Source organism: Cupressus sempervirens, chromosome 9 (assembly GCF_028749045.1).
Source record: "Cupressus sempervirens isolate cs-2001-9-10 chromosome 9, ASM2874904v1, whole genome shotgun sequence".
In the NCBI taxonomy this organism is placed as follows: domain Eukaryota; kingdom Viridiplantae; phylum Streptophyta; class Pinopsida; order Cupressales; family Cupressaceae; genus Cupressus; species Cupressus sempervirens.
The window spans coordinates 366276542-366304148 of record NC_143126.1 but is presented as its reverse complement, the minus strand read 5'-3'; the positions used below and the strand labels follow the sequence as shown (position 1 = coordinate 366304148).

The 27607-nt window shown below is 35.1% G+C and overlaps 1 protein-coding gene across 2 annotated transcripts in view; it reads right to left on the bottom strand.

The window, feature by feature from the left end:
* ATZW10 (centromere/kinetochore protein, putative (ZW10)) overlaps positions 1 to 27607 on the bottom strand; it is a 228329-nt gene that overhangs the window by 96751 nt on the left and 103971 nt on the right. For both annotated transcript variants that reach the window (XM_089800136.1, XM_089800137.1), the window contains 3 exons: positions 12025 to 12120; positions 7613 to 7741; positions 7325 to 7402 (listed from right to left, as the gene is read on the bottom strand). In XM_089800136.1, the coding sequence (XP_089656262.1) occupies positions 7325 to 7402; positions 7613 to 7741; positions 12025 to 12120 (303 nt within the window). The remainder of the gene's footprint in view (positions 1 to 7324; positions 7403 to 7612; positions 7742 to 12024; positions 12121 to 27607) is intronic.

Here is a 27607-nt window from a genome sequence, read left to right as displayed (position 1 = left end):
GAGTGAGAGAGTAAACTCCATCTTGTTATGTGACTCTAATTGTAGTGTAAGAGGAAGCTACTACCTTAGTTTAACTGTCAAATGGAAAGGTTGTGAGTGCTCATGTGTAGTAAAAGTATTTCCATGGTGTATATTTTGATATGTTGATTCCACCACCTTTTGTGTATCATGAGAGTATCATGGAAGAGGAATTCATTGTAATAATATTGTCATTTCAATGTCTTGGATAGGAATATCAATTAGAGAATAAAAAATACTTGATGTTCCTTGGGTCGTATGCAAAAGGATTGCCAAACTAAATTTGATATCATAGAAGAGTTTGTATTGATAGGAAAATTATCTTGTTGATCATTCTTATCATCTCAGTTGTATTGCAAAATAGTTGTGCATGTGTGTTTGATTTGAAACTTGCATGAGAATACAATGTTAATCCTTGTGCAAATGGTCTCTAACTTCATAAGTCATAGATAAGAACAAGTCAAATAGTTCATATATAACCTTGTCATCAAATGTATATCTATTGCATTAAGTTTAATGTTTCAATGTTAGATGAATCACCATTCTAGACTAGATATAGTTTAATGAGTAACTCCAAATTATCATTGTAATAACCTAAGAAAGATATTGTAGACCTTAGAGGAAGAAATTCAATATTTGACATAGAATTGTATAAGTGCATAGAAAATGGATGTGTTGTAGGTGCTCATTAACTCTCTGGAGTTTGTATATGGAAAGTGAAAATCATACCCAGCTATTACAGACTAATAAAATATTCAAAGGAATATTCCATGGAATCTTCTAAATGTAAAATTTATAAAAAAAAATCTTTAGATAATTAAGTATGTTCTCAATATAATATATATATATAAGGATACATCTCTCAAGTACTTTTCATTATGTCTTAAATAGGGTAGTCACAATCAAGAAAGCAAATCCAAATGTAAAGGTCAGTCAGAGGATTGAATAAGACATATAATAATAAAATAATAAACTCAAAAAAAAACATTAATAATAATTAGCATTCAAGAAAAAAACAGGCGACCTGCCTAGCCTATTACCCAAAAGCAAATGAATTTTTTTTTTTTTAAATCACTTAAGTTAGAAGAGGGAAGGTGTGGTCCCACCTTACCCCTTCCCCAAACACACCTCCCACCCTTTGAGCGCCTTAAGGGCTGACAGGACTGACAAAAGTCAGCTCATTTCCCCAAACTGCACTCCCCCATTTAAACTTCTTTTCCACTAGCAAAAAAAAATTAATCATGCCTAGGTTTGGCCGCTTCCTTGACAAGGCGCCTAGGCTTGGAAATATGTGCCTAGAAAGTGCATGCGCCTAGGAGTTGGGGGGGGCACGTGCAAAGAGGATAAGTGGGGAGTTGGGTAATGTGTGAGGTGTTAGGAGAAAATAAGGGTGGTATAGAAGATAAGTAGTTAGTGGGGGCTGGTTATAGAGTTACATTATTTTTTTTGGGTAGTTAGTATGTTAAGTAGGATTTTAATTTCTAAGTTTAGTGGTCAGATATTAGTTTGTTTATTGTAGTAAATATTATTAATGAAATATTTTTTTTTTGTGGTTTTAGAATGATATTTCTAATCTAAAGAGTGAATGTGATAGTATATAAATTTAGTTATATATTGGTGTGAAGCTATTTGTTAGGATGGAGGTGCATAGTTGACATTAGCATAATAAACATGTTTGATCATTAAGATATAAGATTTGTCTTTAATTAATTCACTTTATAAATTTTTGTATTAAACCCCACTTAAGGTATGGATGATGTTAAACAAACTTGGTGGGATATTTTAGTGGTTAATTGGGATAGCTAGCAGGTTAGTGAGGGGTTAATGTTATTATAATACATGTATTTGTCTAATGATAGGTTACTTGTATTAAATAATATATACGTATGGTTCATGCATCTAATATCTATATATGCATAGAAATCTTACATAACTAATTTTTCATATAATTTTAGCAACACTCATTTCATGTAGAATGTATTGAAAGTCCATTACCGACATTAACAATGAGAGATCTTTGAATGTATAAGATTTATTATATGTTATGTAATGTTTGATGCGTCATGAATAATTATCAAATGTAACTATAAATATAAAGCATGACATCCAATGGAATCGTTTAGAAAACATCTAAATGTTAAGTAGTATGATATTTAGCCCCCTCCCAATATATATATTGGGTACAAACATACTATATATGTCAAGAAGATCAAAGTTGTTATATTCGCAATATATATGACATACTTCACTATGGAATTTAATAGGTATGTATTGTCCTGATCACCAATACAATGAGTACTGGTGAGTGACTTCATACATAAACCTCCCACTATTCGGAATGCACCTTTCATCTGGCCATTTTAACTAACTAGGAATATCTATGCGATCTAACTCATCTTATAGCCATCTTGACCTAAATTATATTTATCGATAACACCTAGGGCTTAGTTGACTTAGTGGATGTAAGTATGTCATCAAACTCGAATAGGTGTGTTAAACTTCTATAATGCAACCATTCTATATTTAGTGTAATATCAATTCAATAATAACTTGTCATATCAATGCTTTGTTTGCTAGGTATTTTAAAAAAATTGGGTTTTGTTTTACCTAGTAAAAATTAGGGCATGACAGACAAATGTACAATAACAAGCCATATATGCATGAAAATAGCAAGATAAGCATGAATTGATGAGCAAGTTTGAAAATGTCCACTTGGAGATCAAAGAGCCAAAATAGAAAGAATCATAGACTTGAAGACAAATTCTCCCTCAAATCAAGGAGTCGCAAACAATAATTTGACTTTTTTTGTACTTGCATTTAACAATTATTAATGAGCAATAAAGGGTCGAATTTGACATGAAAATGCCAAATACATGATCTCCAAAGACAATAGCATGCATTAAAACTCAAAAATGACCCTTCTTGATCAAAGGTATGGGCTGGAAATGTCATTTTTTTACTTTTTATGCAAAAATCTAGGCCGTTTTTGCAAAAACATGGCCAACCAATGCATGTTTATGAGTCATTTTTGACTTGTGAATGCAATAATGACTTCCCCAAATGCTATACATGGATCCAAATACAAAAAAATGACTTCAAAATGCATAAAAGTGGATAAAAACCCCAATTTTCTGGGCATTTTTAGCAAAAACGTGATTCATAAAAGGCATGAAACAAACACGTTTTGACTTCCAAACACCAAAACATGGGCCAAGATGCAATGCAAACCACTAAAAATGCCAAAATGTTTCCTCCTCTTGCAAAAAAAAGAGCCAAAAATGAAGATTTTTGATGTTTTACTCCAAAACGTGCCCTTGAATGGAGTTGGAAATAACAATTTTTAGCAAGAAATTTCACCATTCAATATTTGGAAACCCGTAGATTTCCAAAAATGCCTCCAATAGAGAAGATTTCAAGAAAATCCATGAAGGAAATCAAGCAAAATCCTCAAAAATGTGTTCATGAGAGATCTTTGCATGTGTTTTCTCCAAAAACGGGTTTTGGAAGGGCAAGAGCAGGTGTTTTAATGAAAAACTCACCTTTTGGAGGTGTATACATGTTTTAAAAACATGTAATGGGCACTTTAAAGGCAAAAACGCACCTTTTGGGTGCATATGCATGTTTTAAAAATGTGCTTTTTACCCAAAAACGGGTTTGGGAAGTGCAAATACATGTTTTAAGTGAAAAACTCACCTCTTGGATGTGTATGCATATTTTAAAAACATGTCTTTAGTTTAAAAACTCACCTTTTGGAGGTGTATGTGTATGCATATTTTAAAAACATGCATATACATATTAAGGCAAAAGCTCACCTTTTTTATGTCATTGCATATTTCAGGTGAGCTTATATGGAATGGCATCAAAAAGGTCCACTTTAAGTGACTTTATATTCTAAGTTGAATTTTACATGCAAAGGCATGAAAAAGGTCCACTTTTGATGCATTTTACATGTAATGACATATAAAAGATCCACTTTCGATAACTTTAAATGATTTAATAAGCACATGTCAATTTAATTTCATTAAAATATTACTTAAGTGGGACATAAATCATATTTACATATCATATTAAAGTAATATTTACTAAAGCATTTGATTTTAATGTCAAAAATTAAATTGAACTATATAGTTAATATAGTGACTTAATTGAAAAATCAAAAAGTAAACCCAACTTACAAATATAACATGAAGTGCACTATAGTTACTTTAAGTGGAAATTTAAATGATAAAGTAACTTAAAAACATAACATAAAGTGAATTTAAGTTATATTTTTCTAAAAGTCAATGTTACATTAAAAGTATAATATGATATTTTTAATTCGTGTTGTTGCATCAAAAAGGTCCACTTGTTGGGCACTAAAACGGCCATATCTCTTAACTAACAACTCTGATTACACTCTAGGTTAGATCAAATCGAAGGAGAAGCCGAAAAACATGACTTGAGGAAGACTAAAGGACTAAAAACCAACAAACGAATACTCAAAAGCAAAGAAAGGATGACAAAGGCCTTAAAAATCAAGCATAGGCTCAAGAAACAAAAAAACGAAAAAGACTTGACGAAAGCCTCCAGTAAAAGAATTTGCTATGTGAATTGGAGTTGATTGATCGATCAACATTAACCAAATGAATAACAAATTCAATTTAGAGAAATACGAAACTAGTTTAAAAAAGTTTCGTACTATTGCCTACATTTTGTGGTGACAAAATGCAGGACAACAGAACTAACCAAGCCAACTGCCGAACCCTACTAAAAATGGGGACATTACATAAGATTTATTGTTGCCAAGGATAACATTTAGAACATACAACACCTAGACCCACAATGTCTTCACCACTATGCCAAACATTGGCAAAACTAAAATATTTGCTTTACCAATCCTTAGCAATAGTCTTCCCACAAAATATTTACAGCAACCCACTTTTAGTTCAAGCCACGATTTCATCAACGGTACTAATAATATATCTCCAAGAGATATATTAGTGGCCAATTATTAGCAACCCAATTGAATTTAACTAATTAATCCCTTGTGTCTATTTCCAAAAATAATTTTCCCCATCAATTAATAAAATCAACCCCACATAATATATTCTTTCGCCAAACTGAGAAGATGACCCCACAAAAATATTGAACATGCCAACATTAGAATATTAAAATAATATTAATGAGCTGATGAAAAATGTCCACAAACTTTTAATGTATCACTCAACCATTACTACAAACGGCTTTCCAGCAAATGGTGCTCTTTATATATTTCCATGATCTCTAGATGACTATAAGCACCAAGAAATATATATTTCAAATGCTTATTCTATTGAATTTGATTTATTTCCACCAGCAGCTGATAATAATCGTTGCTGTGAATTTGACTTTGATAAACCCTTCCGATAAAATCTTCTGTAAATTTCACAAGCTGGCAGGAAAACCAGCTTTAATACAACTAAAATATCCCACCCGGGATATTAATCAAATTTCTCAACAATAATTTTCAGAAAATAAAACCATATATGCATGTACAGTTTCACGTTTAAACCAGCAAAAGGACTGGATATTCCCAGATTTTAAATAACAAATGCTATTGCATCATAATGATCAGCAATACAATAACAAACAAAAAATATCCAATCTTAATAAATTAACAACATTCAGATCGGAAAAACTATGAAATGCACCTGAACTCCGGATGTGAACTCTAATGTTAATTCACTACAGCTGATGTTGTACTGGGTTTGCATCCGATTCAGCATAAAAAGCTTGAAGGGGTTGTATCCTCAGGTTCTGAAAACTGAAAGAAAAGCTTCCACTTTCTCAAAGAGAAATCTGAAAACAATATCCAAATCCAAACATGCTGAAATGAATGAAGTCTTCAAATTTTAATGCCTCAACAGTGACCCTTCAGCTTCCCTTCCCTATCTCCTTGTCTTCTTGCCAATTTGTCTCTTACTAACCTACCTTATAATATTAAATTTACTTTAATAATCCTACATTAAGTCCTCAAAAAGTCAATTTTAATATATACTTGGGTTGGCCTATTAATTACTTAATGTCCAAGAAAAAGAGGGCATTACAACTTTCAGTTCAACTCATCATTTTTTTTTATTCTAACATTTAAATCAACTTATAATTATGTATGTAGCAATTAAACGTCCCTGTTACTTTTAAAATAATGAAAATATACTATAGTAACTTAGAAAAAAGTGTGAAATATGTGTCTTTGTTTTTATGAATTTTGTATCCAGTCATATCCATATTGGGGATCTTAAAAATTGGTCGTATCCATATCCGATATTGTACCTGTATTTGTACTTGCATCCATATTCATACAACTTTGTTGTAAAGCATTCTCAAGAAAATAAAATCATAAAATCAGTGCCTACAAAGGCCCCAACCCAAAAAACGGTTATAACCCATTTACTATTTCGCTTTTCCTAAATAGAGAAGCACACAGGATGAAGAGGAAAAATGAAAAGGTGAAGTAAAGAATGAGCAAATTGGAGGAAGATGCAAGAGAGAAATTTACAAGACATAAATTGGATGATGGCTCTAATTTCTGAGCCTGTTGCTGAATCTGACCATCTATCATGCATGATGCAACATTTCTTTCTGGCACCTCTCAATACAATCATGTTTTATATTATGTCTATGATTATTGATTTATCAGGTGGCTTATGGAATAAATGACTTGTTACCATAGTTACTGCTAGAATATCAAAAAAAAAATTATTTAATTTGCATTTTTAAAATTTAAATATTAAATTATATAACATTTTAACAACCATCCTATGCTGTCGCAAAATTTGGAAAAAAGAAATGCCATATTTGAAAATTAGAGAATAGTGATATTCCCAAGTTATGGTGGACAAGTTCCATTCGTCACCATAAGGAATGTTCAGCATAAATGGGGGAAAAATGATTTGAACTTAACCTTGCACTATAATTTTATAAACATTCAGGTAGAAATGTGGAGAAAAAATATTTCAGCATTTCTAGGTTCGGTTTCCTCACATGCAAATCCATAGGAAGAGGTCTTTAGGTTCACCAAAGCATGTTGTCTTGTCAAACCATTAATCTCATGAGATTGAAAATCCCATCTGTTTGTCTGTATATGTGCCAATATTTCTCACAGCCGTCATGCACTTATAATCATACTAACATTCCTAGAATTACAGATTAGTAGCTCATAATCAGTGCAAAGACTATTTTCCTTTCCCGATTACTCTATCATTTACAATTTATTTAGACATCAATATCTGAAAGCATGACAATTATGCCTTACGACAGAACAAGAAAGTTAAATTTCAAATAAAACCTGATCTAATGCAAGGCTTGCCATTTCAAATTGTTGTTTCTTGTGCGTATTCTGGAATCCATTTGCTTGATCTAGAGCCTACAGTAGAAACCAAAAGCATTGGCATAAGCATTCCACTTGCATAGAGGTGTCAATATGTATATTGTCATCAACAACTTAATGAATCTTTGAAGGTTTTCTTCTGTTAAAAACCAAATTCTTGCAACCGAAAGAAACATCCAATGACTTACAGGTGCCAGACATATATGCATGTATCTATTTCTGTGTATAAGCATTAATTTGTCTCACCTCTTTCAGACCACAGAGAACAGCAGCTACTTGATGATCGAGCATTTGTTCTGCTAACTGATGAAAAAGTGGGGCCAAGTCCGCAAATACAATATTCCCCTTCAGCTCATTTGGAAGAGTTTCACGATACTGAGGAGAAGAGCATCAGTAAGAAAGACATTGTGCATATTAGGAAATAGTAATATTCATGAAATTCCCCTATCTTAAGTTTGTCTTTAAGGAAATGTTGAGCTGTAATTTGTAACAGGATGGATTCATAAAGTGGCACATATGAGTTCAAAAGAAAAAGAAACAACAGATGCTTAAAAGTGGAAAATGCAAAGGGTGCAACCTCAATACACTACAGTTCTAATGGTGACACAGAACTGATCCTTTTCTCCTACCAAAGATATTCTGAACAGTAAAACTTGTTAAATATAAGTTTTCTCCTTTCAAGTAATTGTATATTTCCGGTTCATCAGAGGAGGTTGCATAATGCTGATGCATACAAACCAAATCCAAACCAATATGTGGACCAAACTGGACCAGAACTGTGCAACTTTTCAGATAGATAAAATTTATGAATGTCCAACAAAAGACCACAACGAGTCAAAGGGATTGTCGAGAACAAAACAAGAGGTCTGCCTATAGAAGGGGTACCAAACAGCACCCAAAAGAAAACAACAACAAAAGAAAACATGAAAAAAAGGGAGGGGGAAGAGGACGAAAAAGACCCCCAAAGTCCCACTAGAACTGGAAAACCACACGGAATGTCTCTAAGCCTTCCTAGATGAGGAAGAAGAAAGTTGCTACTAGAAAGAGATCCTCTGGGGTCTCAAGATCTAGAATGACTAGAAAGGGGACCAAGTTGGCACTTGGAACCATGTGTCGTTTGAAGACCTAAGGAGGTGATAAGCTGACAAGATTGTGTACTAGCAGATTGCTAGAACTGGAGATAGAGGTCCCAGTGTCTGATAGCCTCCTAGAAATAAAGTGCCAGGTATCTCTAATCAGTGAACCTAAAGAAGGTGGAGAGAAACTAAACACCCTTGAAGGGAAAAAGAGGGGATCAAAGGGAGAAGTTTTCTAAGGTGAAGGGTAAAAATGGTCACAATCCTTGTAGCTGAAACAAAACAAGGTACAGGGAGGAAGGGGCGACAGGTTAGGCAGGTGGCCAGGTGGTGGTGTGGTAGGGGAAACAGATTGTATGGAGAGACAAACGAGAGCGAGGTTAGTCATGGGGATGGGGGTGATAGATAAGTTGCAAATGTAAGAAATGAATTGGCTAGAAAGAACATAGTCAACTACCCTTACCCCACCACAATGAGGTATGCAAGTGAAGAAGCGAGAGTCTGGGAAGCAGGATAAGCCATTTAGAACCACAAGATTAAAAGACTAGCAGAGCTGAATAAGGTGTCATCCATACTTCGTGAAAGGTCCTGAAGTGTCATTTGAAGATCTTTGAAGCCCCAAAATGGTCGGATCCATGTCCTCAATACACATAGTACCTATGGATCAGTTCTGAAGGGAGAGGTCTTAGCCACTCAACTCTATGCATTAAAGTCCTCAAGAATAATAACTTCCCTAGTTGCAAAAATTTGACAGGTTATCGTATAATTCAAAATAGAGGCCATTCTTGGTACCATTATTGACAGCATACCCAAAAGAGGTTGGCAAGAAGTAGCAACCACCAATGAAAAAGTCCCTAAGATGGCAGACAACGTGGAAAACTCGGACCCAGAGGAACCTAATTGAATCATCAAAAAAGACAATTGAAGTCTACCTATGAAAACGGACATTAACAAGGCAGGTGGCCCATTTGGAGCCCTAGGCCCCACCAGAGCATCTATCCTCACAGTTATAAATAGAGAGCCAATAGAAACCTGTAATGCTATGAAGAGGACATTAGGCTCTCATGAGCTTTTTTAATGAAGAGAAAATAAGAGGAACCCAAACCATCAAGCAATAAACCTAGCAAATACCAAAAATCCTAGTGGCATTCCAGCAGTTGACCTGTAGAGTTGTGTCTTTTCATTCCTCATTAGTATGCTGAGACAGAGACTGTCATTTAGCAGCATCACTTGCAGGTCTAGATTCCTACCCAAGGGGATAACCAACCATTTTACTTCATTTCTTGCAGCAGCAAGAAGCTCTCTAGAGTGTTTAGGTTCTGCAACCTGTGTTTTTGTAAGGTCTTCATCTAGAAGTATTTGTAGGTAGAGGAAACAACTTCCTCCTTACTTTAAGAACATGTAGATAGTGTGCTATGAAATAAAGATGGAGGGAGAGTGTTGAATCATGCCCGATCCGAGCACTGTCAAGTATGTCTTTAATGCTAAGTTGGTCCCTAAGAAAAGAATAACTAGTAGACAAGTTGGTCTGATCCAATCTCTGTCATCAAACCATTACCTAACAATTCTTGTACTTGTTAATCTATCTCCTCATTTGTTCCAGAATCATCTTGTATGCTGCCTTATTGGTAGGCTTGCACCAGGGATCAGATCAATATGATGACTGATATCTCTAATAAAAAGGTGGGCACTAGGCATTTCATCCACTCAATATCCTTACCCTTTTCCAACAAAGTTTGAACTTCCTTCGATAAACTCTCTACTTTATCTGCTGCTAAAACAGATGTGGAACTAGGCATGGTTATCAAAGCAAATCCTTGACCATTCTCTTCATTCAAGGTCTGAAGAAACTCTTTTTCTTTCACTATTACAATATTAGAGCTAATTGGTTAATCTAGAGATTCATCTTGTAGAGGGATCAATTCAAAATAAGCTCCATCTTTAACAATTTTGTATGTGTTTGTCTACCATGGTTTTCTCTTTGACCATATCGCTAAGGCCTTCCTAACAGTATGTGACATACATACATAGGAATTGTATCATATTGTGTTTTGTCTCTATATGCTTCAATGTTAAACTCTACCCAAATTTGTTCATTCACAAAAACTTGTTGATCTTTATTGAGCCATGATACCTTATATGGATTAGAATGAGTTCTCTTAATGTTCAACTTTTAGGTCATTTCTAATGCAACTAGATTTTCAGTTAGAACCAAAGTCGATGATCACCTTACCTTGCCATGTGACTAGCACGTGGTCCTAAACAAGGACTTTCTTTGTGGGGATTCTTGGGTAGTTGGTACTTCAATTAAGGTCCTCATCATGAGAGCTTTAACCAACTCAGGCTGACACATGGACTGTTGTCAAGAAAAGTTGACACTCTCATACTCATTATCGTGTACAATTTGAGATCTTCTTTCACCACCATGGGAGCTTGCACCTTGTTTTTCTCAGCACTTGAAGGCAGGGTGGCAGAACTAAATGCAATTGTAGCTTTATTACTTGCTAGACTCTTTATACCTCATTTTCCATGTTCCAAACTAGTTGGCAAGGAGAAGCTAGTCCATAGAAAGAAAAAATGAAACAAAACAAGAAGTTGCTGAATAAATGGGACCTTGATTTGCAAAAATGTCCCAACAATAATGAAAAGATAAAAAGATTTGTGCTGAAAATATTAAGGGCTTCCATGTGAACAGCACAAAAGGGGTGGCATCATGTGAAAGAGTTCAATCCCACTTGGCATCATGGAAAAAAAATCAATGGCAGGTGGCAATTAAAGGTGAGGCTAGATTGCTAGTGGTGCAACTAAGGATCAGATCTCATCAACTAAGGTGCTCAACAGGGAGATGGATGGTCCGCAAAGAAGTTTGAGAAGAAAGATTGTGTACTTTTTGCAACAAAGGGGTTGAGGAAACTGAATGGCACTTTATCTTTGAATGTACTACTTACCAAGATATTTGTGGTCAATATGAGAACATTTTGAAGGAAGGTTGTCCAAACCAACTTTTCAAAGAAGCAAAGATTCGCAAAACTATCGATATCCTGATAAATATTCACAATCGAAGAGCAGACATTATGAGGAACATGAAGACAATCTAGGATTGGATTCTTGGTCCCTTAGACCCTTGGTCTCATGGACATCATGAAAATTCATTCATTCATTTAAAAGGAAAAATCTTCACAGCATTTTTTTCTAGAGTAGCAAAGAGACAAGTTCTTACCAATTATTCAAGGTGTTGTTTGTCATCATTTCTATGTAAAGCAAATCTCTTGGCATTCAGATATATATTAAAAGCAGTAAAACAATGTCAAGGTAGTTCCATCCACTGAAACATATGCCATTTCAAAATTTTACTTCTTGTGTTCCTTAAAATTGGAAGCTCTCTTATGTGAAGTATTTCCTCTATCATCATTTGATAAAGCAAACAAATTTATTGAACTTTAATATCTTAGGATCCAAAAGATAGCATTCTTGCAAAATGTTTCTCCATTATGATTAAAGTGCAAGCCTGGACATTCAAAAGACTAGCTCAGTTGGAAAAGCTACTAGAAATTCCAGCATGTAATGTTAAAAAATGCATACCTCAAATGCAAGTCCAAGAATTTCTTGAGCCAAATAGACACAATCATTATGCACAATGATAGCAGCTTGACTTAACGTGTTTAGCTCCTTAGCTAGCTTCATTCACATTACAACACATACAACAACTGTCAAACTTAAAAAACAATCGTCTAATATATAATTGAAACTACAAAAATATTATAATCAATTATGAGATGAATCATATATTACACAGCCAAAATTAAGAAGTCCTCCTATCATCCACTACATAATTATAAACTAAAACTGGTTAGAGAAAATTATCTGATAAAGAGACCAATTCCTAAAATAATTAAATTGAATGGCTTCCCCGTAGTCTATCTCATGACCTTTAGGTGTTTAGCCAACAAGATAAACAAAGCATAAATATGCTTAAAACAAATCTTAAAGATACGGGTAATTTCTTATCCATCATACAAATTAATGCAATGTTCCCCATCACATGTCTACATGATAGACACACTCTCTCCCTGTAGATATTTGAACTGTTCTAATAATTAGCTGTTTCTCCCATTCAGTCAAATTCCTTTTTTCTCACCATATACCAAGCATTCTTGACTCAAGTTATAAAAACTGGTGTATGCTAGTAGCTGTCATCTATCACACTACTCTAAGACATTTGATGTATGCCAATTGCTAAGCATAACATAATCAAGCATTTCCAAATTTTATGATTAAAATTCGCCATTTTTAGACAATTTATCTCATGCCTTTTTACCCTTCAAACTAAAATTATAATATATGATTGTCATAAACCTTTGGCATTCACCATTATCATCTTTTCTATTGTATGTCTATATGACAAACTTGCTATTTACCTATAAATATTTGAAGTCCTCAGAGAATTGCCCAAGTTCCATTATTTAATCAAATTGCCTCTTTCACTATATAACATCTATTCAAGACTGCCTAGGTGGTCTACAATAGTAATTTTAGTGTTTAAATTTTTGCCAACAAACAAAGCAGCATGCAAGCTAAATCTCTGTTTGACTTGGAAGGGGAAGCTTCATTGTAACTAAAAATATAAAACTGACACTACACACAAGAATATCGAAAGAGCTTCAGGGCACTTAAACCACAAAAAATGTTTGTAATTTCTAAAAAAATGAAATTAAATAAATGAATTTTGTCGCTTTTTTGGCCTCTACTACAAGCACAAGATTGAGATAGCTCTTCCCTCACACGAGATTTTACATTGTATAAGTTGAAATCAAACGAACCAACAACTAATCTGAACAAAACACATTTATTCCACCAGCTAAATTGAGAAACTAGTAAATCCTGTGTATCCTTCAACACTTCCCTTGTTGAATGTCAACAAGTCTATACTTATCTGTCAAGTTGTGAAGATTAGTTGTTGATTCATTTGATTTCAACTAATCTAGACTAAAGCTTGTCATTGTTATCCTTCAATGATTGGCTGTCTTAGACAAGATTTGTTGTTTATTGGGCTGTCTTGTTTTCCTGGAGGCAAGAAATAATGAAAGTAGCAATGTAATGTCCCCATTTTTAGCGAGCATTTGCAAATGATCAAGTCAGTTCATTATAGCGACCCTTGTGAGCTCACAAGATGATTTGGGGGTCTCAATGGTGGACTTTGAATTTTTAGTAACTCCAGTTTGGGTAGTTACCATATTTGGTAGTGCAGATGGCGGCGCTAGCAGTTGGTCGTCACTTGCATCAGATGAGGTTATTTATTGCATGAGCTTATATTTATTAATCATTTATTAAAGTTTATATTATTATTATGACACTATTATTATTTGTTATAAAGTGATGTTGTGCTGGTGAAGTTTCTTAAGTGAAGCTTCATTTGGGAAACAAATGGCTTTGGTGGACTATAAATATGAGCTCATTGCGAAGGAAAAAGCATCTGATTATCCAATTGAATATTATTTTCTTTTGTTGCTTGGTGGTCTTCTAAGTTCTCTATTTTCTGTGCCCTTGCTGAGGTATAAGGGTTTGAAGTTGGTTGATGTTTTCCACTGCTGAGGTATAGTGAATCAAATACTGAGCTTGACAAGTTTGAGATTCATAGTTGTCTTCCATTTCTGTTATTTCTGTTTCTTTGGAGAGCATTTGTATCAGAATTTCCTATAGGCATTGGAGTTCTGATTTTGGGGGCTAATTGTACCTGTTACCTAGCATTTTATTTTTTTGAATATTGAGTAATTCCTATCTGAGCTTGGGATGTGGTCTTGTTTTGCAAATTAGTGTCAATCTACCTGAGTATTGGCATTGTTTTATGCTGAAGTTGGGATGAACAAACAGGGAGTTGTTAATACATTATTATGCCATTGTTGGGCGCGATTTCATTCCTCAAATGCTGAGTTGTGTATGTCACTAGCTTGCATGTTGGATTTGTGTCCATTTTGGGAGAGCTGTGTACAATCACAAAGGACCAGTACTCTAATAAAGGAGACTTGTGATTTGCATTAACAAGCAACGTCACCTACTGGAAGTCTATGTAGCAGCCAAGAAAGGCTGTGATTAGTTTTGTGGGCCGTACATGCATCATTTTTGGCTATCGTGGCTGCTAAATCTATTACTAGTAAGAGTTGAAGGAAATGTGGTGTTTGGAGAGGTCGCTAGGTTGTTCATGGCCACACCAAAACCATTGATTCGCATTCTTTGTGCAAGTTTCATACAACCAATTATGCAATTTTATTTCTTCTTGTCATTTGCTATGTAATTAATTTGAACTGCATCGATAAGAGGTGGTTATTTGTGTATGAGTTATTTTCTTATGATTGCACTTCAATTATCTCTTAATTTCAAAAGACACATAAAAATCATATACATCCAAAAAAGACAAAAAAATAGAAAAACATCAAAAGCACAAAAACAATCATCTCCTTTCCATCAGTATATCAGAGGGAGACTAGTCAGGGACTTTACAGTGGTATCAGAGCGGTTTCCTGCCAGCCTATAGGAAATTGGGCTCAAAATTATCTAATCAATGATTGGCTCAGTAGTTGTGTTGGCTAAAAAAATTGTAAGTTACTAACTACAACTTACAAAATTGTGACTTTAGGCAACATTTCATGAGATTTCTCTCTCCTCTCAGCAATAGGGGAGGCTCCCTTCTTACCGTTGGCGGCTTCAATAGGAACTTAACTAAAAATACAAAAAGGATGGATCTTTCAAGAAATTCCTCTTTTTTCAAGAATGATTTGCGTACAACTATAACTTTCCAACATAACAAAAAGTGCCTTATTGCTACAATAATACCGGTGCCCCTGGAATTGATGTAACAACAACACCAGGGGCAGCAGTGTTACTTTTCATATTTTGTAAAACAAAAACAGGAACCCAAAGTCTCCTACACTTGTATCAAATGAAGATTCAAGTAGAATAACTAGTAAGACACAAAGTCTCTTACTGGATACCGTCAAATTCAATAAAAACACTTACAATTGAAGCCCAAAGTCTTCAAATTTAAGTGATTACAGTCACTACTATCTATTACAATTTATCCTTCTGCAGCACAAAGTCTTCAAAAGTTCAAATTGGCTCTGAATGCAATAGGCAGCTCAAAGTCTGCACAATTAAATTCAAATCCCTCTTGATCAAAGCTTCAAAAGTCACTATCAATATCCAAAAAATGTCATCACATAGCACCTTGAATCAACACAAAGTTTGAAAGCAAGTTGTCTCTTTTATTGATAGCAAGTTAGATTTACATCGAAGCACAAAGTCTTAGAGTGCAAATATAAACTAGTAAAATTTTCTTGCCTTGCCAAAAGATGATTATTTATAATGAGCTTTCTCCTTTATATAGAAAAATAGGAGAGAGAAAGGTGGAGGAAAAAGTGGAACAACCTCAACCACCTTGACTTATCTCCAACTAACTACTTTGTTGAAAATTGTATGCCTAATAAGATTGTAACTTAACTACATGAGTTGGTTGTTTAAGTGCATGTTACCCTATACTTACAACATAGATGCTCTTTACATGTAGCTTTCCTATATTTTTCTACTTAAAGCATATGAAAATCTGATTTGAAGTATTCACATGGTATCAACCAGCTCTCAAAACTTCTGCAGGGACTTGCATACAACTACACCATCTGGTTCATCTGTGTGTTGCAAGATCATTGTAACCTTCTTGAGTATTGCCTGCTGCTCTAGATATCTCTTTCTTACAAATCTCCATTGATTTTGCAAATCTTCAATGAATACTTCCAACTTGCAAATGTATCCATTACATTGATGTTGAAGTCATCCACTTCAAGCTGTAAGCGGATGACCTCCTCGAACTCTGTGAAAACATCTTCTTGATTCTTGAGTCTGTTATCTTCAGTGATGATTTCACATGATAGCCCTCTTAATGCCTCTCTAATCATATTTTCTTGGTTAGTTATCCTGGCTATTGCTGCCTTCGCATCTTTTACAACTCCTTATAGAACTTGCTCTTTATTGGTCATCACATGTGCATAATCATGATACATCTCAACAAACGTGATGACTCCATACTTACACAAGATGTCCAAATCAATCTCAATCAAGTTGTTCTAGGCACTAAGATTCTTGTCGACCAACTCGAGTTGATGATTGAGTGACTTGAGAATGTCATTCAATCCAATGGTAGTCTCTTTCCCCTTTGCTGATGTAACTTCTCTTGACATTGCCAAATGGTGTGCTTGCGCAACTATCATATGAAAGTTCCATAGTGTATGAGCATCGTTATGTGAGGGGTCCATGGCAAGATTTTGATGTAAAAACACAGATTTTAGGCAAGGTATTGTTAGGGAGAATGGATGAAATGATTTAGGACAGTGAATGAACAAATGGGTCAAGCTCAAAATGGTTCAAAAATGGTTTAAAATACCAAAAACAAGTTTTTTGGAGTGGATTGCATATGCAAACAGCAAACTTTAAAATATACAAGTAAGGAGTGAAGTGTGATGAAATGAAAACACAAAAATATGCTTAAATAGGTGTAAGTCATACTATGTATCCAGCAAGCATGTGGGAAAAAAAATTTCAACCATAGGGCACCATATGTAGGTCCATGGAATACATGGTGGTGGCGACTTGCACTTGCATTCTCATGAGGGGAAAAGAGGCACTTGCTTCCATGTTAGAACAGAATTTTATCCCCGATTGTATATGGAAGTAAATGGGACCTTGCAATAAGAAAAATAACAAGACCAAAAATGCCTGAAGGAAAAATAACAAGGAATCATACCCTTTTATCAAGAGGCAAGAAATGAAGTCATTTTAAACACTTCTGAAAAATGTGAAAATGCAATCAAAGAGATTTCTTGGATTTAGAAAGATTGCAAGATGAAGTGTTATAGATTTCAAATCTTGACTCGATCCTTGCAAGAGATGAGTCAAAATTCGTAGCTTGTTAATGTAGGAAATTAGAGCAAAAAATTGCATCATTTTAGCAATTGTTTTGACAAAGCAATGTGCAACATGCAAAGAATTTGGAAAATGGCGTCCAACGCATATCAAGTGATTTAGAAGACTTCAATGCAAGCTACGAAGGATAGGAAATGCTTTCAAACTTACCTCGATCCAATTACTTGCTATTTTAATGGTCCAAATTACTCAAAACTAGGGCATTTTTGAGCAAAAATGTGCCCTAGATGGGTTGAGAAATGAAGAAAACACTAAACAAACTCCATTTTTTAGTAGCCCAATGTGTTCTTTGGGTGATTTTAGGCAAAAATAACCCTTAGATCATCAAAAGCAACCAAGAAATGCTCAAGATATGAGCATTTGAAAGCTGGAAAACCCATTTTTAGAGAAAAAAAGTCAAGTTTTTAGAGCCAAAAACATGTGTTTTTGGACTAAAAATTGCACTTTTGGGTGTTCGATCAAAAAGTCTGATGTTATGAAGTAAAAACGCACTTTTTGGTTGCATTTACATGTTGGAAATACATGTAATTGAGAAGAAATCACCACTTTGGATTGAGTAAGGATTTAAGTCATTAAAAACATGTTTTCAAGAGTCATTTACATGTTGGGATGATATGCAAATGGGTTAAAATTCGCCTCTTTGCCTTGGCTCACTTTTAAGACTCAAAAACATATTTTAGAACACATGTAATGAAGCCCAAAATCACCACTTTTGATTAAGTGTTGTGAAAATGGGTTTTCTTTTATCACATACATATGCAATTGGATCTAGAATCACCACTTATGTCTAAGTTAAGTGAAAACTCACTTTAGACATGAATTTACATGTTATAAAAGCATGCTATTTGATTTAAAAAGTCCATTAAGTGGTAATTTTAAAAGATGTATATGCAATGGGTTAGAAAAACCCCATTTAAATGCACTAATATATATAAAATAAACTTATACATGCAAAAACATATGTAAATGGGTTAGATTTTGTCACTTACATTGATTTAATACGTTTCAAATATGCAAATACATATTAAAAAACCCACTTAATTGATTAAAATGTGTTATTGCATTGAAAAAGTCCATTTAACTTAATGTTGGGACTTATATTTTATTGGAAGTGGATTTTCAAATAGTGATTTGAATGTTGATGTATGTAATGTGTAATAGAAAACCCACTTTATGCACTTAAGTTGTCTCATGTATTTATATTTAATATTTAACTATAGTTTTTAATAAAGTAACATGAAAATTAGTCTAGAAATAGGCTATTTTTCATAAAACATAAAAAACTATGGTGAAATCAACACAGAATGAGTTGAAATTTTAAAATGGACCACAAAATCCACTTTAAATATTAAATATAATTTTATATTGTACAATTGCCAACAAAAAGCCCACTTTTATAAGTTTTTTAATAAAAATATGTAGTTGACCTTAAAAACCCCACTTCTTCCCTTATAACTTCAGCTAGACAACTCTAATTTCGACCTAAGTTAGCTTGAGTCAAGTGGAATTCCGCGGATTATTCACCTAAGGCAAAAATAGAAGCAAAAACTATTTACAACACAAAGAAAAACAAAGAAAAGACATGAAAGTTTACCAAAAATTGAGTGTTTGCAGTGTGAGAAGAAAAACTCTTACCAGCAAACAATTGGGTATAATCTCAACGGAAAACCTTCAAAAGAATACAGACAAGACTATACAAAGAAAAATTTGATAATAAATTGTTTTCATGATGCCTCATCAATGCGTTAAAACAAAGAGGATGCGCCTACAAATCCATGAAAAAATTCAGTAGGATTGCCTCAATTTTGTGATGTCAAAATTGAGGACAACAAGTTGTTAGCATTTGGTTCTGTTTGGCATTTAGTAGTTATGGATGGTGATAGGAGGGTTCATATACATTATAACTGGAGGAGTCGCACTTCTCCACCCAGAGATGGCAATCGTAAGATTTAGTTTGGTATAGTGGGCAACAGTGGAGTTTGTAATCTGGGTGGTTTTGTTGGTACTACTTATAGGGATGCTAGTATAGGTTTTGAGGTGGATACAGTGGTTCGGGCTACATTCCAAGAATAGGCTACAGGACAACAGCAGATGGCAGGTGTGTTGTAGTAGCTTTCTACTACCACTTTGCCGCAGACAACACTCCCTGGGGGCATAGTAGGGATAAGGCTCAAGATGTTTTGGTTGGTTCTCATTGGTCTCGAGTTGAGGATAGATCTCAAGATGGTGATAGATATAGAGATGGAGATTGGGTTCGAGTTGTTGATCGAGGTAGGTTAGCTGATAGAGCTGACAAACAAACTGGTACATATGATAGGTTGCAAAGGCCCACGTTTCTGAGAGCCGAGGTGGATGTGGTCAATGTTGAGCCTAAGACCACTCCTTTCACTGATGACGTAGTGGCACATTTTGCGAAGTTGGATGCTTTATTGCAAGCAATAAAGCAAGATTTGAATTTTGACAAGTTCCTGACACAAAAATAGGAGCATTCCAAGGCGAGGCCGACACCTGAGAGACAGAGGCCTCGATAGTCTGATCTTAGAGAGGTTGTTAGCAAGATGAGACTAAAGCACTTCGATGGCAGTGGGAGAGTTCGAGCTCGAGCTTGGATTCATAAGCTCGACACCTATTTGGCTTTGTGTCCTATGTTTGAGGTGAACACTATCGGGTTTGAAGTGCTACACTTGGATGGAGTTGCCCATGACTGGTGGTACCATGGGTTAGTTTTCTTTCGGCATGATCACATCACTTCCTATCAGAAGTTCGTGAATCGCCTAATCGAGAGATTTGATAGGAAGGTTTTGGAGGTGTACTTTCATGAGTTGGCTCAGCTGAAGTAGTTTGGTGGATTAGAGAATTACATTAGTGAATTCCAAAGGCTCTCAATTATGGTCTGTGATATCTCAGAGTGCAGACGAGTGATGTTATTTATGGAGGGATTCGTTGAGCCATTCCGTAGATGGGTGAAGTCATTGGACCCATCTTTACAAGAGGCAATGAGGAAGGCACGGGACTTAAGCATCTTCTTGAAGCAAGGTTGCTTCAAAATCTTTTGTTCCTTTGCCTACTGATGAGGAGCCCCCGCCAACTGTTGATGACAAGGGGAAGTCAAAGTGAAGTTTGATGAGACATCCAGAGAGGGCCTGAGGAGACAACTTTGTTTTTAGTGCAATGGGCCTTTTCTTGAAGTTTATTCTTGTGCATTGAGGTCGAAAGGAGCAGTGAATCGTGGCATGTGGGTTTATACTAAAATTGTTGAGGGAGAGTCATCACAAAACCCTGAGGATGGGGATGGTCATAGAGGTAGTAGAGTATATACTGTGATGAGTTTTTACAAACTAATATTTAACTCAGATGTTCAGGACTTGCATCTGGTGCAAAGTTGGTTTGTGCCTAAGTTGGATCATTTACAGGATGATTGGGTAGGTACAGTGAAGGAGAGTGTGTTGAGATCTCCTATCGACTTGTCTTTTAGTGATGTCCTAACTTTTACATCATCAGCGTAGGTGTTGGGTGCTATGTTACAAGTCATGTTATTTGTTTTGATGATGTTTTTGCATGCAGTTGGTTCAGTGATGACAAGGATATCACTTGCTTCTTATGGAATCTTGGTGGACGTATTAGTATGATGCCTAATTGCTTGGGGACAAGCAATCTCAGGGAGGGAGAACTGTAATATCCCTATTTTTGGCAAGCTTCTGCCAATGATCAAGTCAATTCATAAAAGCAACTATCGTGAGCTAACATAGTGATTCAATGATGGAATTACAATTTTTAGTGAGTCTAATTTGAGTTCTTGTCATATTTAGCAGTGCAGATGGCAGTGCTGGCAATTGGTTGTCACTTGCATCGAATGAGACTATTGTTGAGATAATGGGTGTTGCACACATTGCATAATATTGTTATTTTTTTATTATTTTTTTATTATGTAATGTTGTACCTAGATGGACGTGCAACATGTAAAGATTCCCATGGAATATTCTTGATGAGTTGTATTGTAACATTGTGATAATATTTGATGTAATTATTTAATATTGGAGAAAGGAATTAAATGCCCAATATTAAATGTGGGGTCAGTGGGTTAGGTAGCACATGGTTTTAGCACATGGTTTATGTAATACCACTTGGTGGTTTTGTGAGACTTGCTACTATATAAGCAACCACAAGGGTAGTTGTTGTAGTGGGGAGAGAGAAAAAGAGTGACAAGGAGAAGACAAAAGGCAAGAGTTGAGCGGGACAAGGCTTGACAGGTTAGCCAAGGGAGCATTTGTGAAGGTTGGAAGCATGGCATGGGATGTGTGGATTCATGCTTGTTCACATAGTTTGCTCGGTTGTGGCTATGGCCATGAAGGCTTCCATGGTTGTATGGCAATGGTTATTTTGCTGAATAATACATGGTGATGGATGCTTTTGGAGGCTGGGTTTTTCCCTCAATGAGGGTTTCCCAGGGTATATCTTGTGTCACAATTTTGTGGGTATGTTGTCTATTCTCTTGCATGTGGATTTTAATTATGTGTTTATTTTAGATCTATGATGGGTTATGTGGAAACGGTTATATTCTTTATTGCCAAGTTTCCTTACAAGTGGTATCAGAGCCTAGTTTTGGCCTGGTCATGGGTTCAAATCTCCCCGGTGCCTTCCCGACCCGCGTAAGCACCTGGTATGCGCGTCGAGGGGGAGATTGTTGGGTGATGCGATGCGCTCCCCTGCCCACAGGTGGTTAATTATGTGGTGTTCCATGTTCACTAAAAGTCATGGCTTTTGGTGCAACGGCAAATGGGCCCTACAACTATTTATTTCGTGAGCCCATATTTATTTATTATTTATTAAAATTTATATTATTTTATAGGCAATTTATTATTATTTATAATAAAGTGATGTTGCGGTGGTGAAGCTTCTTAAGTGAAGTTTCGTTTGGGAAACAAATGCCTTTGGGGGCTTATAAAGTATGAGCTCATAGTAAAGGAAAAAGCATCAGATTATCTGTTTGAATATTATTTGCTTTTGTTGCTTGGTCTTCTAAGTTTTCTAATTTCTGTGCCCTTGCTGAGGTATAAGGGTTCTAAGCTAGTTGGTGTTTTCCACTGCTGAAGTATAGTGGATCAAATACTAAGTTTGACAAGTTTGAATTTCACAATCGCCTTCGACTGGTATTTCTTTTGCTTTGGAGGGCATTTGTGTCAGAATTTCCCATAGGCATTGGAGTCTTGATTTCAAGAACCAGTTGTACATATTAACTGTCGTTTTACTTTTCTGCATATTGTGTAATTCTTATCTGAGCATAGGGCATGATCCTCTTCTGTAAATTAGTATTAATCTACCTAAGCATTGGCATTGTTTTATACTTAAGTTGGGACGTGTTGGTTCCCAAAACCACAAATTGGAAGTCCAAGAGCTTTGTCAATTCTCCTATAGGATTGCCTAGTCAATTTTGGCCAACGAACAAGAATGACTTCGATTCCCTTTGCACTTCAAGCTTCACAACGCCTAGGCAAGTAGGCCTTCACTTCAAACTTGATCACCTGGTTCAAAGCTTTTCTATAGCAAATTTAAATCTTTGTGAGTTACTCAGTTGGCAAAATCTTTGAACTCGATCAAAATGAAGTTGAATGTTAGAGTGTTTGAAATTTTGAATTGATTGAATATTTATGTAAGGTTATCAATAATTGATTAGATGCTTGCAAGAAGGAAGCATATAGATTTCTGACTTCATACTATAAATCCAATAGTTATATTCTAATGATTTAAATGACTAGTGCCCTTGCTCAGACTATTACGTACAACTTTATAAAACAACATTTATACAAAATATTATCAATTAATGAATTTAACTTCTTAGGTGGGAAGTCCAAGTAGCTTGAGATGAGGAAACACATGTATATTTGACACCATCCCTATTTGTTGAACACAAAATGCAGAAAATACCCAATGCAAAAAAAGCCTTGTCGAAATAATTCCATAATCTCTTTATTGATCATAGAGGATGAATCAACATTCCAATTGTAATTTATTTGCCTCAAGTAAAAATAAACAAAAAAGCATTTTATTTATAATTAAAATATAATATACAAATTTATATTAAAGTCATGCTTTAATATTTTACATTCCTCTTACAAGTAAATGTCTTCATTTTTCTTTTTCTTCTGAATATGTAGAGCAAGTAAAACATTCATTATTTATATTATATCTATATTTCGAAGATATGACTTTTCAAAAATTCACCTCTTCTAAATAGCATTTTATCTCCAATTATGATCATTCCTCTTCATTAAGCGAATTTTACATTATTTCTTAAACATGCATCGCACTTGTAATCAGGTGAACTTTAGTTTAATTGAAATCGTGGATAATTATCAATTTATCTTCATTGCAAAATCCTTTTTGAAGACATAGAGACATGGCCAAACGGGATATCTTAATCTACCATGTCTTTGGATACTCCATACTCTATTATAGCTTATTGTAAAAAGCTTACATACAAGAATACAACACGATCATAACCTTTTCTATCAAACTGTCCAAGTGTGGTGATTTCCAATGATGATGTGGTCTGGATTGTATGAAATTGCCTTCGAGATTCTTTATTTGTATTATGGTGGCATGCACTAGGGCCTTTTGTTTGTCCGATACTTTGTTGAATGTATGCTCTCCTTTTCTTCTCCGCGATGGCCTTTCATATGTTTATCATTGTCTGGTCATGCTAGGCTTCTCCCGATGATGCTAAAGCCTCACAAAATGTTGTTCTCTCCAAGGGGATATCTAATAAATCTTAAAATAAACATTGTTTCCAAAGTTGTCGTTGACTGAAACCCACGGTGCAATTCACTCAAGTATTTCTTATAATCTATCACAATTGCATATAATTTTATTATGTATTGCCACCTTTTTCTTTTATGTGATTTGTTTTACAAAGTTATGTGCTTGCACTCACCAAATTAAGATATCGCACAGTGTGACTCTCTTCATGTGTGGTTGCCTGGTTTCCAGAATTATTGTCTTAGTACCCCATTCAAACATATCAAACTTTTATTAGTTCCTCCAAAATCTCTACCGGCTTCAAACTCTCTTTGAAGATGATAGTATAAATCATTTGTAATCAAAGCATGAAGACCTGTATTTGACCCGTAGCCTTGTGTTGAGTATTGGTTCAACAAAAAGTAGGTTATCAAACAAATCTTTGGAAGCCGATTGAATTTTCCTAATTAAGAACAAATTCAACCCTTTCACCAACCTATTCCTTCCCAATCAATGAAACAACTAAGGATATCCTGTGGTCTTTGTATCAAGGAGGGGTTCCTTATCATACATGTTGGCGAGATATTTTGCAACCAACAGTTTTGGATAAAAATTCAATCGCAAAATAGGATGACCAGCCACAGCGTGTGAGACAGAGTCTCTCCTACCTTAAAGGGAAGGCTCCCCCTTCTCATTGTTCCTTGGATCAACTCAAGGTAAGCAAGAAATTGAGAGATTTATGAACAGGGTGTTACTATTATCCTTTCTTCTTAACTTTCAAGAAAGGATCCACTTATTCGTAAGGTGAATAACGGGCAAGGTGAATCTCTAATTACACTTCTATCATGAGCTGGAAACAGTGATACTGATAAATTTTAACTAACTCAAAGGATTAACTCAAAGGCTAGCCAAAACGTACCAGTTTGGCTCTAATTCCTGTTGTACTTCTATATAGTAAAATCTTTACAATTAGGGCACAAAGACTCCTAAAAGTAACAACAATCTAACTATTTTGCGAATCAAGACGAAAATACAAGCTACAGAGAAAGCTTCTAGCTATGGATTTTCACAATTGCTCCTGGTCAAAGCTCGGGCTTCAATTGTTTCTCAACTCTTTTCTATCAATCACAAGATACAATATCAATAACAAAAGATAGTACGAATCAAAGATAACTTGAATGAATTATAGACAAAGCTTACCATTCATACAAGCAACAATTTCACTTAATCAAAGTTAAGTCTCAAATGCTCCTTTGTATTCACTTTTTCTCAAAATAATGCTAACACAAACAAAGTTTTGTTGGCACAATTTCTCCAGAGCTCTCTTGCATAAAGATAATGATGATTTTACAATGAGGGGGGCACTCCTTTATATAGGCAAAGAAGTTGAGAAAAAAGGGGAGGAAAAAGTGGGAGCAACTCAACCAACTTTGACTAAGTCTAACTACAAAAACTAAAGGGTTATATGCAACTACACATGCAACTCGCATTACATCTTTTACATACATGCAATTCGCATTACATGTAATTACACTTTTTCATGTGATGCATTCTACACAACTATGAAATAGAAACTATAAAACAATCTTAAAGATTGCTTCTTAATACCTTGAATTTCACAATGACGTCACGCATTGTGGGAAGATCAGCAATCTCCATAGTCTTTGATATGGCTTCGATTCTCATTGCATTTTCATATGCTGATTGCACAACTTTGGAATTTGCTGTTGTATTATCTAACAAGTGTTTTGTCAAACATTTGTACAAAACAAACTTGTTCATTGTGTACGAACCAAAATCTTCGGAATCTACATCAGCATTGATCCTGATTGTCTATTCTGAATTCACTCTCTTTGTTGCCAAAAGATTACCAAGATTATCAGTAACACGGCATCCCAATTGCTCCAAATCACAAGTAAGGCTTGTTTCAACTGCTTGACAATCTTCACGAGCCACTTGCAATTTTGTGATCAACTTTCTTAAAGTCTCTTCCCTGTAACCAATGAGTCCTTGAAATTTGAAAAGCATTTCACATGACGGAAGAACGTCACATGAGACCATAGCATTCAAATCAAACTTAATCACTTCATCCCAATCCTCAAGGATTTCCTTCAGGTTATCTACCTCTTGAATCAAAGAAGAAATTAAGCTTAGTTCCATTTTGTTCATCTCTTTAACATGCCTTAGAATTGCAAGTGTTTCTGTGATAGCTTGAACTCCTTCAACAATGATTTCCTATATCCAAGACTTAGCAGCTTCAATTAACCTTCTCTCTTTAGATGTTTGTGATGTAACAACAACATTTTGAGAAGATTGCTTCTGGATGACCTCATTCAAATGAGTTATTTCCTATTTCAACTGATTCTTCTTTTTCCAAAGCTCATGACTGCTTTTTGATACATTTGCCAATGCATCATGAGCATCTTGTAAAGAACTCAAACGAGATTGCTTTCCAACTTCAATCTTAGTAAATTCATAATCAGAGCTAGTAAGTTCTTCAACAGGTTTATCTACTAAGGGCTTAGCAACCTCAACATACTTGGTTTTGTTAGAATCAACCAAAATTCTAGAAACAATCTTGCCTTTCAGAGATTTGGATTTAGTCTTCTTCACAAGAAGATTGTCAGGAGGAACAACCACCTTCCTTCTTTTTGTTGTTATTCTACTCAACCATGCAGGTAGGCTGAAACTTTCATCTGTAGAAGCAGGCACAGTGGAGACCATTGGCATTTATCCAGATTGTATATCTGTAGTGACTAAGCAAGATTCAGTTTGCACTATTGTAGGCATAGGAACATGTTGTGAAGATTCTGTCATGAAAAGTTCAAATCCTGTCAAAGATGTATCAAGTTGGGAAACTTGACCACTAGTAAGAGTTGGAAAATCTTCAAACACATTTGCTAAGTGTTCAAACTGATCATGTGCAAGAACACAAGGAGCAACAAATGAAATCGGAAGAGCCATGGTGTTAACTTCCGAGACTGGAATGGAGTGAGTGAAAACAGTAGAAAATGAATCTACATCATCATCAACCTCATGCAAAAAAAGGGCTCTTCATGTGGAGAAGACGTGCAAGCTCATGCAAGCTTTGGAGGAGATGTGATTCTAATTTCTCCTTCTTCATCTGAATCTTCTTTCTCGGATTCTGTTTTCAATTCTTCTTCTGATTCTGTCATTGATTCTTGAACCAGTTCAGGAACTTGGGATGATTTAGTTCTTTTTCTGCCTTTTAATTTGAATTTGAGAGCACTCTTGATATTTGAAGATGAAGCACCATCTTTCCCTGTAATTTCTAGTTGTGACTTCCTGCTAGGAGGACCAAAACTTCCACAATCAAGACCCATCTTAGGATTTACTCTTTTTAGGCCTTTACTTTTCAACCACTTGTTAGTGTTTGCTAAGATGGATTGAAACCTGTCCATAATAGATGTACCTTCTTTTTATTGCCATTGAATAGGAA